This window comes from Salvelinus fontinalis, chromosome 18 (assembly GCF_029448725.1).
Source record: "Salvelinus fontinalis isolate EN_2023a chromosome 18, ASM2944872v1, whole genome shotgun sequence".
Lineage (NCBI taxonomy): Eukaryota > Metazoa > Chordata > Actinopteri > Salmoniformes > Salmonidae > Salvelinus > Salvelinus fontinalis.
In genome coordinates, this window is record NC_074682.1 from 36402828 (window position 1) to 36424810 (window position 21983).

The 21983-nt window shown below is 43.4% G+C and overlaps 1 protein-coding gene across 2 annotated transcripts in view; it reads right to left on the reverse strand.

Moving 5' to 3' along the window:
* Positions 1-2925: 2925 nt before the first annotated feature.
* The window catches only part of LOC129815433 (retinoic acid receptor gamma-A-like), a 93975-nt gene continuing 74917 nt past the window's right edge, over positions 2926-21983 (reverse strand). For both annotated transcript variants that reach the window (XM_055869265.1, XM_055869266.1), the window contains 7 exons: positions 10659-10807; positions 6219-6360; positions 5642-5805; positions 5369-5545; positions 4689-4893; positions 3606-3764; positions 2926-3331 (listed from right to left, as the gene is read on the reverse strand). In XM_055869265.1, coding sequence (XP_055725240.1) covers positions 3015-3331; positions 3606-3764; positions 4689-4893; positions 5369-5545; positions 5642-5805; positions 6219-6360; positions 10659-10807 — 1313 coding nt within the window. In that variant the 3' untranslated portion in view covers positions 2926-3014. The remainder of the gene's footprint in view (positions 3332-3605; positions 3765-4688; positions 4894-5368; positions 5546-5641; positions 5806-6218; positions 6361-10658; positions 10808-21983) is intronic.

The window sequence follows — 21983 nt, forward strand, 5'->3', positions numbered from 1 at the left end:
AACACCTGAAGGTACCACGTTCATCTGTACTAACAATAGTACGCAAGTATAAACACCATGGGACCACATAGCCGTCATACTGCTCAGGAAGGAGACGCGTTCTGTCTCCTAGAGATGAACGTACTTTGGTGCGAAAAGTATAAATTAATCCCAGAATAACAGCAAAGGACCTTGTGAAGATGCTGGAGGAAACAGGTACAAAAGTATCTATATCCACAGTAAAACAAGTCCTATATCGACATAACCTGAAAGGCCGATCAGCAAGGAAGAAGCCACTGCTCCTAAACTGCAATAAAAAGACAGACTACGGTTTGCAACTGCACATGGGGACAAAGATCATACTCTTTGGAGAAATGTCCTCTGGTCTGATGAAACAAATATGGAACTGTTTGGCCATAATGACCATTGTTATGTTTTGAGGAAAAAGGGGGAGTCTTACAAGCTGAAGAAAACCATCCCAACCGTGAAGCACGGGGGTGGCAGCATCATGTTGTGGGGATGCTTTGCTGCAGGAGAGACCGGTGCACTTCACAAAATAGATGGCGTCATGAGGCAGGAAAATTATGTAGATATATTGAAGCAACATCTCAAGACATCAGTCAGGAAGTTAAAGCTTGGTCGCAAATGGGTCTTCCAAATGGACAATGACCCCAAGCATACTTCCAAAGTTGTGGCAAAATGGCTTAAGGACAACAAAGTCAAGGTATTGGAGTGGCCATCACAAAGCCCTGACCTCAATACTATAGAACATTTATGGGCAGAAAATGAAAAAGCGTGTGCGAGCAAGGAGGCCCACAAACCTGACTCAGTTACACCAGCCTTGTCAGGAGGAATTGGCCAAATTCACCCAACTTATTGTGGGAAGCTTATGGAAGGCTACCCGAAACGTTTGACCCAAGTTAAACAATTGAAAGGCAATGCTACCAAATACTAATTGAGTGTATGTAAACTTCTGACCCACTGGGAATGTGATGAAGGAAATACAAGTTGAAATAAATCATTCTCTCTACTATTATTTTGACATTTCACATTCTTAAAATAAAGTTGTCATTCTAACTGACCTAAGAAATGTAATTTTTACTGGGACTAAATGTCAGGAATTGTGAAAAACGGAGTTTAAATGTATTTGGCTAAGGTGTAAGTAAACTTCCGACCTCAACTGTATGTGCTGGATTCTGCCCACCCAGATATCTGATCCCTCTGGCAGACTGCATGGCATTCCACTGAGAACAAAGGGACATTACAACTAAATGAGTTCTATTTCACATTCAGATCCCGGTAGAATGGCTTGTTGATGAAGAAAACGGGGAGAGTGGTGAACCGTCGGTGCTACCCCACACTTCCTTGTTGTAATTGTCTTGAACATTCACGCTGGTGAGATTTTGTCCATCTCTAGAATCACCCTGAGTCAAAGCATTGGCATTAAATTGTATAAAATTGACCCTGCACACATTTATAGAGGTTAAAGGAGTGTGTTTGTGTGTTAAGTATATGTGTAGCTCACAATTATAGCTTGCAATGTGCCATAGTCCATTGGTCAAATCCTTGTTTTTGTTTCTCATCGAGCAGAGATCTATAATAAGCTCTGTCCCAATGAGTGAAGTCACAAGCACAGACGATGTAAAGATCAGAAGAGAGTTGCCAGTTTGTAAGTTGAGTTTCCAACTTTCCAAACTATCGCTAGTTTGATATTGCTCGTCAAAAATGAGCACGACTGAAGCATAAACGAGACAACAATAACAGAGAAAAATGCATAGTAATACACATGAATATATGTTCAAATATGAATGTTATTTGGGGGAAAATCATACAATAGAAAAACATGATTGAAAAAAATGTCAAAAAACTATTCTCAAAAGGCATTTGTGGCAAATGGTTTTCACAATAAGAGTTTGGTTGTTGCAGTTGTCATTTCGTCATCGCTCTTGCACTCAGAGTAGCCCTTAAGGAAAGTGGGGGAGTGCATTTCATATGGTCCACCACTCCAAGCTGCTGCCATTCAGATGAGGATCTCCTGTGTTTCTCTTTGTGTGGAGACAGCATTGTAAAGTAGCATATGGTCAGTCTTATGGTTGGCACAGTGATCTCTCGTGGCCCTTGTCCCAACTCTGAGATGTAGTGCTTGTTTTTCTCTCTCTTCTCTTCCAGACTACTATGTTCCACCTGTTTTTATTTTATTTATTTATTTAACCTTTACTTAACTTGGCAAGTCAGTTAAGAACAAATTCTTATTTACAATGACGGCCTAGGAACAGTGGGTTAACTGCCTTGTTCAGGGGCAGAACGACAGATTTTTACCTTGTCAGCTCAGGGATGCGATATAGCAACCTTGCGGTTACTGTCCGAACGCTCTAACCACTAGGCTACCTGCTGCTCCAAGAAACTATTCCTGTAGACAGTTCCTGAAACTGTTCCTGTAGACAGTTCCTGAAACTGTTCCTGTAGACAGTTCCTGAAACTGATCCTGTAGACAGTTCCTGAAACTGATCCTGTAGACAGTTCCTGAAACTGATCCTGTAGACAGTTCCTGAAACTGTTCTGTAGACAGTTCCTGAAACTGATCCTGTAGACAGTTCCTGAAACTGTTCTGTAGACAGTTCCTGAAACTGATCCTGTAGAGAGGGCCAGTTTCATCCTGGAGTGACAGAGTAGGTTCACTACATAGAGCCTTTACTTTACTGTCTATCTAGAGCAAAGGGGAAATTCTTATGGGTATACAGCATGTATACGTGTAAATGTATTATATATATGTGTGTGTGTGTGTGTGAGTGTGTGTGTGTGTGTGTATAGGGGTGTGTGTGTGTGTGTGTATAGGGGTGTGGGGGGTAGTTTAACAGGTGTAACAGCAGAGGTGAGTGCTAGGTCTTGGAGTAGACCCTTGTTATAGGATGGGCTGCTAATGTGGGGCGATGACTTGGTGCGCTTGTAAGGATAGGACAGGGAGTGTTGGTCTGTCTGAGGGTGGTGGAATAGGAGGTGACGAGAATGGGTCAGAGTGCATCACTATGCCACTCTCACTGGGATCTCCCAGTTGCCCCTTTCTGGGACCCCGCTTCTGCCGCTGAGGCCTCCCCCCAGGGCTCCCCATCGCTGTCCGCCCCCCTCTCCCTCTCCTCGTCCCCCCACTCGTCCTCCTCATCCTCATCTTCCTCCTCGAGGCTCTTCTCCTCCTCCCTCTCTTTCTTGATGGCTTGGATGGCAGGGGGGGCGGAGGCGCTGTCCCCAGAGTCGCTGCTGTCCTCAAAGGCCTCGGGGTTCTCCAGCATCTCCCTGATCAGAGGAGGCATGGGGCCTGGGATCTCCATCTTCAGAGTGATGGCTCTCTCAGCACCTACAGTACACACATAAACATAAGTTTACATTCACATTGACACTTTAGCCATTTAGCAGACTTATCCAGAGTGCTTTACAATCAGTTATTCATTGTTAATTATTTGGAGTGCTATGTCTCTATCAATACTGATTGAATGCAGGAGTCTGAGGCTTTACTATATATGGATATTGAACTATGTGTCAGTATTGTGTTAGTATAGCCTGTGTTATGAATAAAGACCTAGGCTGTGCTATATATCTGTACTGTGTACTACATCCTTATCTGTACTGACCCTTGGTGCTGATGCCCCTGAGGTCGGTGACCTTCATAAGCATGCGGGGGAACATGTGGGGCTTGTTGGGGCGTCTACGGCGGGCGTAGATTTTCAGGGCCTCCAGGAGGGGTTCCTGTAGCTTGTCCACCTTCTGGGGCTCCTCCAGGTCCATACGGTCTGAGGGAGAGAGCCAATCACACTGGGTCAGGAAGGGGGGGGGCCAATGACGTGTATAAATAGAGTCAGCAGCCAATGACATAGGGTCAGGGAGATTTAAAAAAAGGAACGCAAATAGAAGAGGCAAGAGTCTACTAAGTGTATTCTACTTAGTATATTGAGTCAGGGCTCTAAATTCAAATGATTAATTGGTAGCACTAGTGCTCCCAACTTATAAAAGTTAGGAGCACAACATAAAATGTAGGAGCACCAATTGAGAGATAGCCTATACTGGGCCTATATGTACTGTATTCTAGCTGCTTCTGACACTGTTCCCTAGAAACTAATATGTAACCCTGTAAATAAATGTGTGTCATAAAATGCTAAAATGTTGATACAATTACCTGTCATTGAAATTACAAAGTCGTTTGTAGAATGTTAGGTTTATAAATTGTGTAAAACAGTAATTTTCCTACTGAGATTACATCGAAAATTGTAGATGCAAGAGAATAATCACTCATTCATTGCTATCATCATTGATCTCCTGAAGAAGCTATCCCTGTAACTTTCTTTCTGTGCCCCCAAATGTTCAGATATAGCCTACTAGTAAAGTTATCAGGTTGTTAGCTAGCCAGATAGCTAATGAGGTAACAGGGCTGAACAAAGTGTAAGCAAATGAATGTAAAATGTGAAGAAACAAGACGTTTTCGCTGTAGTAATGGTACAACCATGATGCTAATGAATGTGTGTTCGCTTTTTTCTCTAGGGCATTCGGAAACAACGGTAGAGCGACATCATTATAACAATTATCTAGGCGCATTGGTTCTCCCAAATAAAAATTCAAGGTCTCACAGCAAAATGTTTAGGAGCATATGCCACCTAAATGGTCACACATTATTATTGAGACATGTGCGTGCACACACAAACACACACTAACAGCAGTACCTCCACAGATCAAGCAGATGGCGCTGAGGAGGCCGGTTTCTGTGTCGTCCATCTCCAGAGGCAGCAGCTGGCCAGCAAAGGCAAACACCAGTTCTGTGAGAGGGCCAAAGCCTGCGTTGTGCATCTGGGTCCGGTTCAGGGTCAGCCCATCGGAGAAGGTCATTGTGTCCTGCTCCGGAGTGTAGCGAGTACAGATCCTCAGCATCTGAGAGTAGAGGATGGAGAGGTTAGGGGAATAATGACAACAAAGATGATGAAAAGGGAGGGTGAGGAAGAGGGGGTGTGTAAATTGTAGGGAGTGACAGAGGATTGAGGATAGTGACATGTTGATAGTGTGTTAAGGGAAAGAGGAGTATGGATAGAGCATTGTGAGGGAAAGAGAGAAGTAGATAGGTTGTAGTGAGGGAGAGAAGAGTGAAAATGGAGGGAGAGAACAGTGAGGGAGAGAGGAGTACAGACAGAGTGAAGGTGGAGGGAGAAAGCAGTGAGGGAGAGAGGAGTACAGACAGAGTGGAGGTGGAGGGAGAGAGCAGTAATGGAGAGAGTACAGACAGAGTGGAGGTGGAGGGAGAGAGCAGTGAGGGAGAAAGGAGTACAGACAGAGTGGAGGTGGAGGGAGAGAGCAGTAATGGAGAGAGTACAGACAGAGTGGAGGTGGAGGGAGATAGGTGTTCAGATACCAGTATGTCCAGACAGGCTGATTTGAGGAGAGTGATCTGGTCAGCGATGGTGAGGGTGGTGAAGCCTGGCAGGCGCTTGGCAAACTCCACTATTTTGATGATGCACTTGGTGGAGAGTTCACTGAACTTATCCCACAGCCCCAGATCCAACTGTACACGGTGGTCTGCACTGGAGTTCTGGAACAGGAGAGAGAGGGCTAAGGTGCGTGTGTGCGTGTGCGTGTGCGTGTGCGTGTGCGTGTGCGTGTGCATGTGTGTGTGTGTGTGACTCACTGTAGTGTATTTGCCCAGCTGGACAAGTGAGGGAAAGGTGTCTTTGTGGGCCTTGCTGACTTTGTTGACTAGCTCCTCCAGTTCACCACTGAGCTCGTAGCTTTCCAGCAACACCACCTCCTCCTTCACATCCTTCTTCTTCTTGTTCCTGTCATTACGCACCGCTGCATGGCAGAAGAGCGAGCGACGATAAGTGAGAGAGTAAGGGAAAGTGGTGTATTGGTGGTGCTTGTTGGTGTCTTTCGTTGATGAATGACAGCGCAACACATCCCTCATGCTTCACACCTTCCCACTCGTTCCTTCATCTCAAGTCTCAATATGGCCCCTATAATATCCATTTATAGGGGCCATATTGTGATTTCAGTGTAAACCCTAGCTATCTCAATACACACACTTACAGACATAAACTGTAGTGAGATCCCTTTACAAATTCTTTGCCACCCAATCACTCTCACAACCTCTCTGTATTCAAACAGTCTCTGATCTCCTCACACCTTTACATTTGAGCACAACATACCCAGCAGGCAAACTGGACAAACTGGTTGTAATGGCATCCCTCTGAGGCACTGTTACTCACCTTCTTTGGACATGCCAACCTCAAAGCACTTTTGCAGCCGGCAGTACTGACAGCGATTACGGGTCACCTTGTTGATCTGACAGTTCTTGTCTCGGTGGCAGGTATACACCATGTTCTTCTGAATACTGCGCCGAAAGAATCCCTGAGAGAGAGAAGAGAGAGAGAGAGACCGAGGGGGAGAGAGACAGAGAGAAACCAACAGACCAAGAGAGAGTAAAAGAGAGAGAAATCAGGCATTAAAACATTCTTAATGGTCACAAGACCATATGTCTGGAGCATAGATGGAATATGTCTCACTACATAGCCACAGGGGGTTATTTCAGCCCATGCCCGTAGATAAAGATTCGACCAGAGGACAGCACAAGCGTCTTTACATCGTGCAACGTCTCAGAATAGGGATAAACTGCATGGAAAAACTGATGGTAGACTCTCTGTTTGCCCCAGTCTGACTTTCTGGCTTGTTTGTCTGTGTATGCATTTTCTGTATATGTCATGTATTTGCTTGTGTTACACATCCTGTCTGTGTACAGAACCTTCAGAAGCAATCACACCCCTTGACTTATTCCACATTTTGTTGTGTTACACCAGGAATTCAAAGTGCATTTAATTTTTTATTTATTTATTTTTATTTTACCGTTATTTTACCAGGTAAGTTGACTGAGAACACGTTCTCATTTGCAGCAACGACCTGGGGAATAGTTACAGGGGAGAGGAGGGGGATGAATGAGCCAATTGTAAACTGGGGATTATTAGGTGACCATGATGGTTTGAGGGCCAGATTGGGAATTTAGCCAGGACACCGGGGTTAACACCCCTACTCTTACGATAAGTGCCATGGGATCTTTAATGACCTCAGAGAGTCAGGACACCCGTTTAACGTCCCATCCGAAAGACGGCACCCTACACAGGGCAGTGTCCCCAATCACTGCCCTGGGGCATTGGGATATTTTTTAGACCAGAGGAAAGAGTGCCTCCTACTGGCCCTCCAACACCACTTCCAGCAGCATCTGGTCTCCCATCCAGGGACTGACCAGGACCAACCCTGCTTAGCTTCAGAAGCAAGCCAGCAGTGGTATGCAGGGTGGTATGCTGCTGGCTTTGTTTTTCCCCCCGCACCTATCTCTACACACAATACACAATAGAAATTGTATCAAATTTATTGAAAATGAAATACAGAAATATCTCACTTACACAACTATTTACACCACTGAGTCAATACTTGTAGAAACCCCTTTAGCAGTGATTACAGCTTTGAATCGTCTTGGGTATGTCTGTATCAGCTTTGCACATCTGGATTAGGGGATTTCCTCCCATTTTTCCTTGCAGATTTCCCTCAAGCTCTGTTCAGGTAGATGGGGAGAGACAGTGACCAGACATCTTCAAGTCGATCCACAAATTTTCAATGGGATTCAAGTTTGGGCTTTGGCTGGGCCACTCAAGGACTTTCCAATTCTTGTTCTGAAGCCATTACAGAATTGCTTTGGCTGTACGCTTGGGGTCTATTGCAGGTGCTTCTACACCTGCATTGCTTGCTGTTTGGGGTTTTAGGCTGGGTTTCTGTACAGCACTTCGAGATATTAGCTGATGTACGAAGGGCTATATAAAATAAACTTGATTTGATTTGATTTGATTTATTGTCCTGTTGGAATGTAGTCTAAGGTTGTTTGCACTCTGATCAAGCAGGTTCTCATCAAGACTTGGCCTGTATTTGACTTCATTCATTGTTCCCTCCATCCTTACCAGTCACCCAATCCTTGACGCTGAAAAGCATCCCCGTAGCATGATGCTGCCGCCACCATGCTTGATGGTAGAGATGGTGTTAGACAGGTGATAAGCCTGGTTTTCTCCAGACATAGCACTTTGCATTCAGGCCAAAGACTTCCATTTTGGTCTCATACCACAGAATCTTTTGCTTTATGCTCTCAGAGTCTTTCACTTGCCTATTTGCTAACGCCAGGCGTGCTGTCGTGTGCTTTTTTCTCAGGAATGGCTTCCGTCTGGCCACTCTCCCATAAGCCTAGATTGGTGAAGTGCTTTAGATAATTGTCCGTCTGGCAGGTTCTCCCATCTCAGCCAAGGAACTTTGTAGTTCTGTCAGAGTGGTCATTGGGTTCTTGGTCACCTCCCTGACCAAGGTTCTTCTTACCCGGTTATTCAGTTTGGTCAGACGGCCAACTCTAGGCAGAGTCTGGGTAGTTCCAATTTTTAAAAATTTTCCAATGATGGAGACCACTGTTCTCTTTGAAACTTTCAACACTTTAGAAATAGTTGTATACCCTTCCCCAGATCTATGCCTCATCATAATTATCTCTGTGATCTACAGACAGTTCCTTGGACTTCATGGTATAGTTTCTACTCTGACATGCACTTCTTCCTTGAGGTTTTATGGCAGACTACAACTATTGATGTATTGCTACCACTTACTGTGCGGGGTCTTCTTTGACATCATTGCCGCCCGCAAACAAATACTGTAGCTGCATGCCACCACCTACTGTTTTGGCTGTATATCAGCCCAACTAATTAACAAAATAAACAATACAAAACTCAATGTACTCCAGATTCAACTGCCAATGCCCATCCCTACAGGCTCTGGGGTCTGAGAAGGAAGAGCATCTTCAGATAGTATTCTTTGCAATGTTTCGGCAGTGAAGTCCTGGAAACCCCAAAACCTTTCAGCCACAGATACTATTATGTTCAGTTTCTTATTTTGTTTCTTTGTTTGTGAAGTACAATTAACCACATCTCTGATAAACACCATGAACCCTACCTTCTTCACAATCAGCATATCAGTTTCCCTCAACTGTTGAACAACACTCTGAATCTCCACAGTCTGCAGAGCGTCCACCGCCATATCTTCAGCTCCCCTCGCTCATTCAACTATTTCACGTGCCTTCGTGTAGGAGACCTGCTGTATACACCTGACCCTTACCACTTCATACTCCTTTACCCTAACCGGGATCCGGGAATTGGGAACATGGTTGCATCACAATTACAACATCGTACACCCTCAGATTCTTCAACAACATTCCTTCGGCACACACTTGATACAAAACAACGGCTTGGACACAGAAGCTCTCACTGCACATATCCCAACTTCACATGTGAAGGGAGATACTCTTCGTCAAACATCAATAATACCGACAGACTTTCTTCTTTTCCCCATTCACTACACCGTTCAGCCGGCGTGCTCCAACTACTCCTGTATGCTACTCGTAAACCACGAGGCCTCCACATCCAACGTGATGCCAGAGTCGACACCTTTTAACGGTGCGCTGCTACAAAAATCAAAACTCTCCACTTCATAACTCGGTAGTTTGTCGATCGTTAATACCTTTTCCTTCTGCTCTTTTGACACACAAGAAATCAAAACAAAAACACTTCTGGTCACTCTGACCGATTCCACCTTGATACTTCAAACGGATCTCCCAAAAATCAATTGTTAGTGAACCTTACTCCAACCAGAAACCTATACTCATTAACAAATTTCACCTTTTTTATTCCATTTTCCTTTATCACTGTCTTCCACTCTTCAGCCAAACTGCAAAGATTCACTCTCTCCACCAATCTCACTCCCACTGAGCCAGAATCATCCTTTATATCCTTGGAACGAGGCCCGAACGAGGCAGTCCTCACCATGGGTACTTCGTCCACAGTCCCGTCAGGTTCCATCTCCGAGCTACTATTGCATGTATCCCTCTTTTTACACTTGTCACCAATCTTCCTCAACTCAACTCATTCTTGGCTGTCGTCACTACACCTGCCACCGCAATTGATTCACCCTCACTCATGTCATGTTCAATTTCCTTTTCTAGCTCTTCCAGAAGTTCTGTGCAATCCTCCATTTCATATTCGCTCAGGACATATTTCACTTTTCTTCTGTTTCCCTTGTCCACCATCTTCTCCTTCAGCAAGTCTTCCAGAAGGTTTGCACAATCCCCCACTCCATATTTATTCATAATATGTCCCAGTTTTTTCAGCTGGCGCTTCCTCATCTCGCCAATGCCACTCCTGTTCATCTGCGTTCCTGACATGCACTGTCAACTGTGGGACCTTATATAGACAGGTGTGTTTCTTTCTAAATCATGTCCAAACGTTTGAATTGGTCACAGGTGGACTCCAATCAAGTTGTAGCGACATTTCAAGGGTGATCAAAGGAAATTGGATGCACCTGAGCTCAATTTGGAGTGTCATAGGAAAGGGATGTGAATACTTATCTAATTGAGACATTTCTATATTTCATTTTCAATACATTTGCAAAAATGTCAAAAAATGGCTTTAACCTTGTTATTATGGGGTAGTCTGTGTAGATGGGTCAGAGAGAGAAAAAAATGAATTCAGACTGTAACACAACAAAATATAGCGGGGTATGAATACCATGAATACTTTGTGAAGGCACATATGACTGGGTATATTGTGTCTCTCTGTTTTGATGTGTCTCACCTTGCAACCCTCACAGGAGCTGACCCCGTAGTGGTAGCCAGAGGACTTGTCCTGGCACACAAAACAGGGCTTGTAGATGCGGGGAGGAGGGGGCGGAGAGGGTGAACTGGGCACCATCTCCTCAGAGCTGGTGCTCTGGGTCTCTACTGCTGCTCAGAGAGAGAGCGAGAAGAGAGAGAGAGAGAGAGAGAGAGAGAGAGAGAGAGAGAGAGAGAGAGAGAGAGAGAGAGAGAGAGAGAAAGAAAGAAAGAAAGAAAGAAAGAAAGAAAGAAAGAAAGAAAGAAAGAAAGAAAGAAAGAAAGAAAGAAAGAAAGAAAGGGGGAAAAAGTCATAGACATTATCTTACTGCACATTTCAGTATTGCAGCTAATAGGTACACTGCATGTCAGAGGATGAACATGAACATATTTCTTTCTTCCTAATGGGGTGAGAGGGAAAGAGACACAATTAGCTGATGGACAGATGGCTACACTGATAAAATGATGATCAGCAGATGAGATTTGATTGGCATCTCCACTACTGGGTAGTGGGGGTGGAGCATACCTCTGTCTGTCTGACTGACTGACAGCTAAATGGTGTGTGTGGGTGTCTTTTTTATTTGAATGCCATCTCAACCCGACATGCTTATAAACCTCTAGCCACATTTGAACAAACAGACTGAAGGTAATCTCGTGATGGCGCCGACAAAGATGGTCGCCTCGCTTCGCGTTCTTAGGAAACTATGTATTTAGTTTTTTTATGCATTAATTCTTACACTGTTACCTCAAGATATCTTAAGTCTTATTACATACAGCTGGGAGGAACTATTGGATACAAGAGCAACGTCAACCAACATTACGACCAGGAATACGACTTTCCCGAAGTGGATCCTCTGTTTCGACCACCACCCAGGACAATGGATCGGATCCCAGTAGGCGACCCAAAACAACGGCGCCGCAGACGGAGTGGTCTTCTGGTCAGGCTCCGTAGACGGGCACATCGCTCACCGCTCCCGAGTATACTACTCGCCAATGTCCAGTCTCTTGACAAGGTAGACAAAATTCGAGCAAGGGTTGCCTTCCAGAGAGACATCAGAGATTGTAATATTCTCTGTTTCACGGAAACATGGCTCACTCGGGATACGTTATCAGAGTCGGTACAGCCACCCGGTTTCTCCACAGATTGCGCCAACAGAAAAAAACATCTCTCTGGTAAGAAGAAGGGCGGGGTTGTATGCCTTATGATTAACGAGTCGTGGTGTGATCATAACAGCATACAGGAACTCAAATCCTTTTGTTCACCTGACCTAGAATTCCTTACAATCAAATGCCGACCACATTATCTACCAAGAGAATTATCTTCGATTATAATTACAGCCGTGTTTATCCCCCCCCAAGCAGACACATCAACGTCCCTGAAATAACTTAATTGGACTCTATGTAAACTGGAAACCACATATCATGAGGCTGCATTTATTGTAGCTGGGAATTTTAACAAGGCTAATCTGAAAACAAGGCTCCCTAAATTTTATCAGCATATCGAATGCGCCGACCCGGGCTGGCAAAATTCTTGATCATTGCTACACTAACTTCGCATACAAAGCCCTCCCTCGCCCTCCTTTCGGCAAATCTGACCATGACTCCATTTTGTTGCTCCCAGCCTATAGACAGAAACTAAAACAGGAAATGCACGTGCTCAGGTCTGTTCAATGCTGGTCCGACCAATCTGATTCCACGCTTCAAGATTGCCTCGGTCACGTGAACTGGGATATGTTTCGGATAGCAACAACAACATTGATGTTACGCTGATTCGGTGAGCGATGTCTTGATCCCAGACAAACTAAACAATTTCTTTGCTTACTTTGAGGACAATACAGTGCCACTGACATGGCCCGCTACCAAAACCTGCGGGTTCTCCTTCACCGCAGCAAACGTGAGTAAAACATTTAAACGTGTTAACCCTCGCAAGGCTGCCGGCCCAGACGGCATCCCTAGCCTCAGAGCATGCGCAGACCAGCTGGCTGGTGTGTTTCTGGACATATTCAATCAATCCCTATCCCAGTCTGCTGTTCCCGCATGCTTCAAGCGGGCCACCATTGTTCCTGTTCCCAAGAAAGCTAAGGTAACTGAGCTAAACGACTATCGCCCCATAGAACTCACTTCCGTCATCACAAACTACTTTGAGAGACTAGTCAAGGATCATATCACCTCCACCCTACCTGACACCCAAGACCCACTCCAATTTGCTTACCGCCCCAATAGGTCCACAGACAACGCAATCGCAATCGCAATCACACTGCACACTGCCCTAACCCATCTGGACAAGAGGAATACCTATGTAAGAATGCTGTTCATCAATTACAGCTCAGCATTTAACACCATAGTACCCTCCAAACTCGTCATTAAGCTCGAGACCCTGGGTCTCGACCCCGCCCTGTGCAACTGGGTCCTGGATTTTCTGATGGGCCTCCCCCAAGTGGTGAGGGTAGCAAACAACATCTCCACCCCGCTGATCCTCAACACTGGGGCCCCAAGAGGGTGCGTTCTCAGCCCCCTCCTGTACTCCCTGTTCACCCATGACTGCGTGGCCATGCACGCCTCCAACTCAATCATCAAGTTTGCAGACGACACTACAGTGGTAGGCTTGATTACCAACAACAACGAGACGGCCTACAGGGAGAAGGTGAGGGCCCTCGGAGTGTGGTGTCAGGAAAATAACCTCACACTCAACATCAACAAAACAAAGGAGATGATCGTGGACTTTAGGAAACAGCAGAGGGAGCACCCCCCTATCCACATCGACGGGACAGTAGTGGAGAAGGTGGAAAGTTTTATGTTCCTTGGCGTACACATCACAGACAAACTGAAATGGTCCACCCACACAGACAGCGTGGTGAAGAAGGCACAACAGCGCCTCTTCAACCTCAGGAGAAGGAGAAGAAATTCGGCTTGTCACGAAAATCACTCACAAACTTTTACAGATGCACAATCGAGAGCAGCTTGTCGGGCTGTATCACCGCTTGGTATGGCAACTGCTCCGCCCACAACCGTAAGGCTCTCCAGAGGGTAGTGAGGTCTGCACAATGCATCACCGGGGGCAAACTACCTGCCCTCCAGAACACCTACACTACCTGATGTCACAGGAAGGCCAAAAAGATCATCAAGGACAACAACCACCCGAGCCACTGCCTGTTCACTCCTCTATCATCCAGAAGGCGAGGTCAGTACAGGTGCATCAAAGCAGGGACCGAGAGACTGAAAAACAGCTTCTATCTCAAGGCCATCAGACTGTTAAACAGCCATCACTAACATTGAGTGGCTGCTGCCAACAGACTGACTCAACTCTAGCCACTTTAATAATAAAACATTGGATGTAATAAATGTATCACTAGTCACTTTAAACAATGGCACTTTATATAATGTTTACATTCCCTACATTATTCATCTCATATGTATATACTGTACTCTATACCATCTACTGCATCTTGCCTATGCCGTTTGGCCATCGCTCATCCATATATTTATATGTACATATTCTTATTCATTCCTTTACACTTGTGTGTATGAGGTAGTTGTTGTGAAATTGTTAGATTACCTGTTAGATATTACTGCATTGTCAGAACTAGAAGCACAAGCATTTTGCTACACTCGCATTAACATCTGCTAACCATGTGTATGTGACCAATAAAATGTGATTTGATTTGTTTATGAGACTCTGCTGTCTCCCTCTGTCCCTCCCTTCTGTGTTGCAGGGGGAAAATGCAACACAACATAACATCATTTGCTTTGCCACAGGCAAAGTCATTCAACTGCTACCAGCAAAATAAACAACGTAAAATACACACACACAAACACACACACAGACAAACATTTTCACACACAGAGACAACATGACACCGATGGAGCCCAGATGAGCGAAACCTTTGTCCGTGTCTGGAAACCGTGTTTTTTTTCACCTTTTTCCATCACTGACCATTTCAGATCTATGCACCATCTAGCTACTAAATATAACTTCAAATGCACTGGGTTTTTTCCTGACTTCACAGACAAAACACATCAGCATACATTTGCATAGATATACACACACACATACATTTATAAATGGTCCAAAAGCTCATATACCAATACATTAAGCCACATTCACTGACCAAGCCCCCAAACCAATCCTCTCTAACATGCCTTTCAACTTTCACCTTCAGTCACCCCAACTTCACCTCCCCATGCCCATCCCCGAAACCCCCTGTTTTCTCTTGTTTCTTGGCCCTAAATTCCTTAGCGCAGGCTGACCAGGGTTTAATAGAGGCCCAGGCTCATAAGCTGACCTATAAAGGCTGTGTCTGGGCTGGGAAGGAGGCCCCCGACCAGGCCGACCACCTCTTTATTGGGATCCAGTCACCTTGGACAGCCATTCACACCAACAGCTGAACTCTTGCATCCCTGCCCCTTATTATTATAATGTTTTTAATACAAAAATGGAGCTGCCACCTTGAATGGATAGAACAGCGCTGGCCCGAATGTGTACCTCTACACACCCCACCCCTCCTCCTCGACCCCTTCCAGCCCCCTCTCTCACACTGGGGCCTGCGGTTAACAAGAGTGGCAAGACTGCAAAAAGAGGAGAAAAGAGCATAAAGGAATAATCTAATAAAAGAAGAAGAGACAAATTAAGAGAGAAAAAGAGAGGGTGAAATATATGGGAGTTAAGAGAACAGAAGGCTCCCAGTAGGTAGAGAGGTGGAATAAAACTCTGATCCTTTAGCTTTGACCTTGTTTGTAAGACCACCACTACCAATACCATTGGTACTAACTATCAACAGCCTAACAGTATACTACCACCACTACCATTAGCACCAGCTACCAGTAGCCTAACAGGCTACTACCACCACAACCAATACCATTAGTACTAGCTACCAATATCCTTTATCATGACTCACAGTTCCATTCCATTACACATAAGTCATTGGATGGAAGTGTCTTCTTTGGGGGCAGTTTTGTAAGAACCACGACACTCGGTCTGAACATTAACACGCATTGCTTGAGATACGCTTTTGGAAGCATAAGGACCTTATCTTTCATATCGGCAAGAAATAATAATAATTTTTTTAAAGTTCAATTTAAACACACCTTTATAGGGTTAGGGTTCCATCATGGCCATATTAACATGTTACAGCGCATGTTTATGGAAAACAGATGGAGGATTACCTGTTCTAATTAGCCATATGCGTCTCCAAACATCAGTGCGTAAATGGAAGACATGTTGTCACTGAAAAATACTGTCGGCTGCAACTGTGATAAAACCAGTTAAAACAGTGGTTACAGTAAGTGTGTATTTTGCATTTGTGAAATTATTTTGATGTGATGTGAAAGTAGAGGGATTTATGTTTTTGGAACCGTATCACAATTGAGAATTGATTCATGTTTAGATGGAGTATTTGGCTGTTTTGACTTCTAGAGCCAATTCCCCCTTTAAACTTGTAAGGTCCTTGGACTAAGGAGTAAAGTTAGGCTCCTTTAGTCCAATACCATTTTTTTTTATTGTCACATACACTGCAGTGAAATATGTTGTTTCACAGGGTCAGACATAGCAGTAAGACGCCACCGGAGCAAATTACGGTGCCTTGCTCAAGAGCACGTCAACCAACTTTTCACCTTGTCGGCTCGGATATTTGAACGAGCAACCTTTCGGTTACTGGCCCAACAGTCTAACCACTAGGCTACCTGCCACCCAATACCATTAGTACTAGATTTTTAAGCCGATTTAAGTCAAAACTGTAACTAGGCCACTCAGGGACATTCAATGTCATCTAGGTAAGCAACTCCAGTGTATATTTGGCCTTTTAGGTTATTGTCCTGCTGAAAGGTGAATTTGTCTCCCAGTGTCTGCTGGAAAGCAGACTTAAACAGGTTTTCTTCTAAGATTTTGCCTCTGCTTATCTCTATTCAGTTTCTTTTTAGCCCCAAAAAAGACCCAGTCCTTGCCGATGACAAGCATACCCATAACATGATGCAACCACCACCATCCTTAAAAATATGAAGAGTGGTACTCAGTGATGTGCTGGATTTGCCCCAAACATAACACTTTGTATTCAGGACATAAATGTAATTTCTTTGCCACATTTTTTGCAGTTTTACTTTAGTGCTTTATTGCAAACCGGATGCATGTTTTGGAATATCCTTCTTTTCACACTGTCAGTTGGGTTCGTATTGTAGAATAACTATAATTTTGTCTCAGTTTTCTCCTATCACAGCCATTAAACTATGTAACTGTTTTAAAGTCCCTGAGCGGAAGGACGCATGTATCTTTTTAGTGACTGGCTGTGTTGATACACCATCCAAAGTGTAATTAATAACTAATAACTTCACCATGCTGAAAGGGATGTCTGCTTTTTTTTTACCAATCTGCCAATAGGTGCCCTTTTTTGAGAGGCACCTGCATTGGCACCCCGTGACTGGGAAAAACTGGAAGAGAGAGCCTCAGCCTGAAAAAATGCCCCTCTCTCCTTTTCCAATCCCCCCGATGTCCGTGACCCTGCGGAAATCTAATTAGCATATTTTTTAAACATCGTAATACAATTACGTCTGTTAAAGTTAGACATTTTTCATTGGGTGCGTCTTAATCCACCGCATCCACCGATGTCGCACTTCTGCATCTGCGGTGAAAGGTGGTGACAGAACTAGAGCAGTGTTTGACAGACTACAAGACATCCCGAAACTCGGTCTTCTCACAAAATCGTCTGTAGTTTCCGAACGGTTTGGTTGCTACAACAGCCAAATTGTGAAGGAGCTTTAGTTAAGACCTTACGCTAACTTTTGTTTTTGTTGTTTGTAATATGTCATATACAGTGCCCTATTGGGACAGTGAAGCTTTTTTTCTTATTTTGGCTCTATACTCAAATTGTTTTATTTGAACTCAAACAATGATAATAAGGTTAAAACCTCTACAGGATTGGTGTCCCTCCCACGGGACAGTTGAGCTAACGTAGGCTACTTTTGATTAGCATGAGGTTGTAAGTAACAAGAACATTTCCCAGGACATAGACATATCTGATATGGGCAGAAAGCTTAAATTCTTGTTAATCTAACTGCACTGTCCAATTTACAGTAGCTATTACAGTTAACTTCTTAGCGCTAGGGGTCAGAAAACTGACATTTTCTCTGGCCCAGATCGTAGAATATGCATATAATTTACAGATTAGGAAAGAAAACACTCCAAAGTTTCCAAAACTGTCAAAATACTGTCTGTGAGTATAACAATACTTATTCTGCAAGCGAAAACCTGAGAAAATGTAGTGATATTTAAAAAAAAAGGTGATATTAAAAAAAAAAAAAACTGTGTTCCCTGGCCCGTCTAACTTCCATTTAAAGGGGTATCGACCAGATTCCTTTTCCAATGGCTTCCTCAGGCTGTGAACAGGCTTTAGACATAGTTTCAGGCTTTTATTTTGAAAAATTAGTGAGTTTTTTCAAAAGTAGTCAGGTGTCCTCTGAATATGTCCTGCGTGCGAGAGAGGGGCACCCCATTTTCCTCTTGTCTCTTAATGAATAGGTTATGGTCCGGGTGAAATATTATCGATTGTGTTTGTTAATAACAACCTGAGGATTGATTATAAAAAACATTTGACATGTTTCTACGACCATTACGGATACTTTTTGGAATTTGTCGAACGGAACACGGCTTTAATTTTCTGAACATAATGCGCAACCCAAATGGTGTTTTTTTGTGAAAAAATTAATATTTATCGAACAAAAATAACATTTGTTGTGTAACTGGGAGTCTCGTGAGTGGAAACATCCGAAGATTATCAAAGGTAAGCGATTAATTTCATTTGTTTTCTGACTTTCGTGACCAAGCTAACCAAGCTAATATAAGGCTAGCTGTTGTAGCATTACTACACTCACAAAAGCTTGGATTTCTTTCGCTGTAAAATATATTTTCAAAATCTGACACGATAGGTGGATTAACAACAAGCTAAGCTGTGTTTTGGTATATTTCACTTGTGATTGCATGATTATAAATATTTTTAGTAATATTTTTGCATTTGGCGCCCTGCAATTCTAGCGGTTGTTTAGGAAAGGGATCCCGTAAAAGGGATCCGTAGCGCAGAGAAGTTAAAGAATACCATGCTATTGTTGGAGGAGAGAGCACAGTTATGAATTTTAAAATGTATTAATAAACCAATTAGGCACATTTGGTCAGTCTGATACAACACCTAGAACAGAAATGCAATGGTTCATTGAATCAGTCTAAAACGTTGCACATACACTGCTGCTGTCTAGTGGCCAAAATCTAAATTGTGCCTAGATTCCTAAGTCATATATTGGCCTTTCTCTTGCATTTCAAAGATGATAATATGTTATATTCTCCTACATTCATTTCACATTTCCACAAACTTCAAAGTGTTTCCTTTCAAATGGTATCAACAATATGCATATCCTTGCCTCAGGCCCTGAGCTACAGGCAGTTAGATTTGGGTATGTCATTTTAGGCGAAAATTTTAAAAAGGGTCCGATCCTGTGCAGACTATCAACTTTAATTTGAGGGTATTCTCACCCATATACGGGTGAACCGTTTACAAATTACAGCACCTTTTGTACATAGTCCACCCATTTTAGGACATCAAAAGTATTACGATAAATTCCCTTATGTGCATTAAAGTAGTAAAAAGTTAATAGTTTTTTCCCATATTCATAGCACGCAAATGCATCCAAATTTATTGGATGCATTTGCTGTTTGTTTTGGTCCTGTCTCAGATTATTTTGTGCACAATAGAAATTAAGGGTAAATAATGTATTGTGTCATTTTTGAGTCACTTTTATTGTAAATAAGAATAGAATATGTTTCTAAACACTTCTACATTAATGTGGATTCTACATTAATGTGGACCATGATTACGGATAATCCGAAATGACTCTTTAATAATGATGAGTGAGACAGTTACAGACAGACGAATATCTTACCCCCAAGACATGCTAAACTTTCTGGGGAGTCTGTAACGGTTTATCCGATATGGATGAAAATACCTTCAAATTAAAGCTGACAGTTTGCACTATATCCAAACTTTTGAAGTATAGAGCCAGAAGAAGAAAAAATTATTCACTGTCCCAATAATTATGGAGGTTACTGTATGTCATATGGATCTTACAGTTGAGAAATATCCAGCATGCGCACGTGCGCGCACACACACACACATACACGCACACACACACACAAACAGTCTTGTTTCACTAAACTTGCGGGGAGGGGACATATTGATTCCTATTCAAAGTCCTTTTTTCCTTAACCCCTAACCCTTACCTTTACCATAACCTTAACCCCAACCCTAACTCCTAACCGCTAGATGGGACGCTACCGTCCCACCTGACCAACATCCAGGGAAAGTGCAGGGCGCCAAATTCAAACTACAGAATTGTAAATATTTAACATTCTTGAAAATACACATGCACTATGTCAAAATAAAGCTTAACTTCTTGTTAATCCAGCTGCGTTCAATAGCGGATGAAAACAAAGTGGTGAGCTTTCAGGTCGCGCAACCCAACCACAACAGTACACTAGACTCGACCCTCGTTCTGAACAGCCCTACTTCTTAATTTCTCAAAGGAAAAACATCAACCAATTTCTAAAGACTGTTGACATCTAGTGGAAGCGATAGGAACTGCAAGCAAGTGCCTTAGAAATCTAGATCCACATAGAAAACCCATTGAAAAGAGAGTGACTTAAAAAAAAAAAAAATCCTGGATGGTTTGTCCTCTGGGTTTTGCCTGCCAAATAAGTTCTGTTATACTCACAGACATCAGTCTTAGAAACTCCAGAGTGTTTTCTATCCAAATCTACTAATAATATGCATATCCTAGCCTCTAGGCCTGAGTAGCAGGCAGTTTACTTTGGGCACACTTTTCATCCGGACGTGAAAATACCGCCCCCTAGCCGAGAGAGGCATTTAAACCCTAACCCTAATTCTAACCCTAAAATAATTCTAACACTAACCCCCCTAGAAATAGCCTTCTGGTCCCCACAAGTATAGTTAAACATGTTCACACACACACACACACACACACACACACACACACACACACACACACACACACACACACACACACACACACACACACACACACACACACACACACACACACACACACACACACACACACACACACACACACACACACAGTGTGTTGAATGTATGCCATGATGAAGCGATCCTTTCATTTTCTGTCTTCAGCGTGGTTGTGTGGGCGACAGTGTGACGCATCGCCTGAGGGGCAGCTAAGACGTCTCAGGGTTGGGCTTCAGCCAGAATAGGGCGCTGACAGACCCTCTCCAAGGGATGTTACTATGGAGTATCTACACAAGTCTATATTTCTTAAAGTGGCCTTGTGATTTTGTCTACGTTTGCCTTCCCTTGTATTTTTCTCTAATAGTCTTTAAAAGAGGCACATTTTGGATCATCAACAAAATAGTTCTAGGGGCAGTAGCTTTTCCTAACCCAGTGATCTGACCAGGAAAAACCTTATGTCCTAGTTATACCTTGTAAATACGCAATAGTAGTTTTCCCTGGTCAGGTCCGATGACGTTATGTAGTTCTAATTAAACAATAAAACCTAAGGGGGTGTGGTATATGGCCAATATACCATGCCTAAGGGCTGTTCTTAGGCAATTATCATTACAAACTGGTTGGTTCAAGCCCTCAATGCTGATTGGCTGACAGCCGGTGTATATAAGACCGTATACCATGGGGATGACAAAACATGTATTTATACTGCTCTAATTACGTTGGTAACCAGTTTATAATAGCAATAAGGCACCTCGGGGATTTGTGGTATACAGACATCTCTAGATAATGTCATTGTGTATTTAAGCAATAATGCCTGAGGGAGTGTGGCATATGGTTAATATACCATGGCTAAGGCCTGTATCCAGGCACTCCGCATTGCGTCTTGCATAAAGAACAGCCCTTAGCCGTGGTATATTGGCCATATACCACACTCCCTCAGGCATTATTGCTAAATACACAATGGCATTATCTTCTCACAATGGCAACAGAGATTTCTGTTGTGGCAACATTATGGAATCTCAGTACATGACTGTAGACGCTCAGTTTTAAATTGGCCATGCTCCAATCTATGGTGCTATCAGGTCTCCAAAGACTCATTTGGTTTGCAAATTCACATTTTACATAACTTCTCGCCTCACAAAATGTTCTGGAATGTGCTGTGGAATGTGTGTGTGTTTGTGAATGTGTGTGCGTGTGGGTTGGCTTCAACGTAGGAACATGTTGAAATGTGTGTAACGGTTTTCAGTGTTACTGTCAGTGTGAAACAGAGGAACAACAACACACACACACAC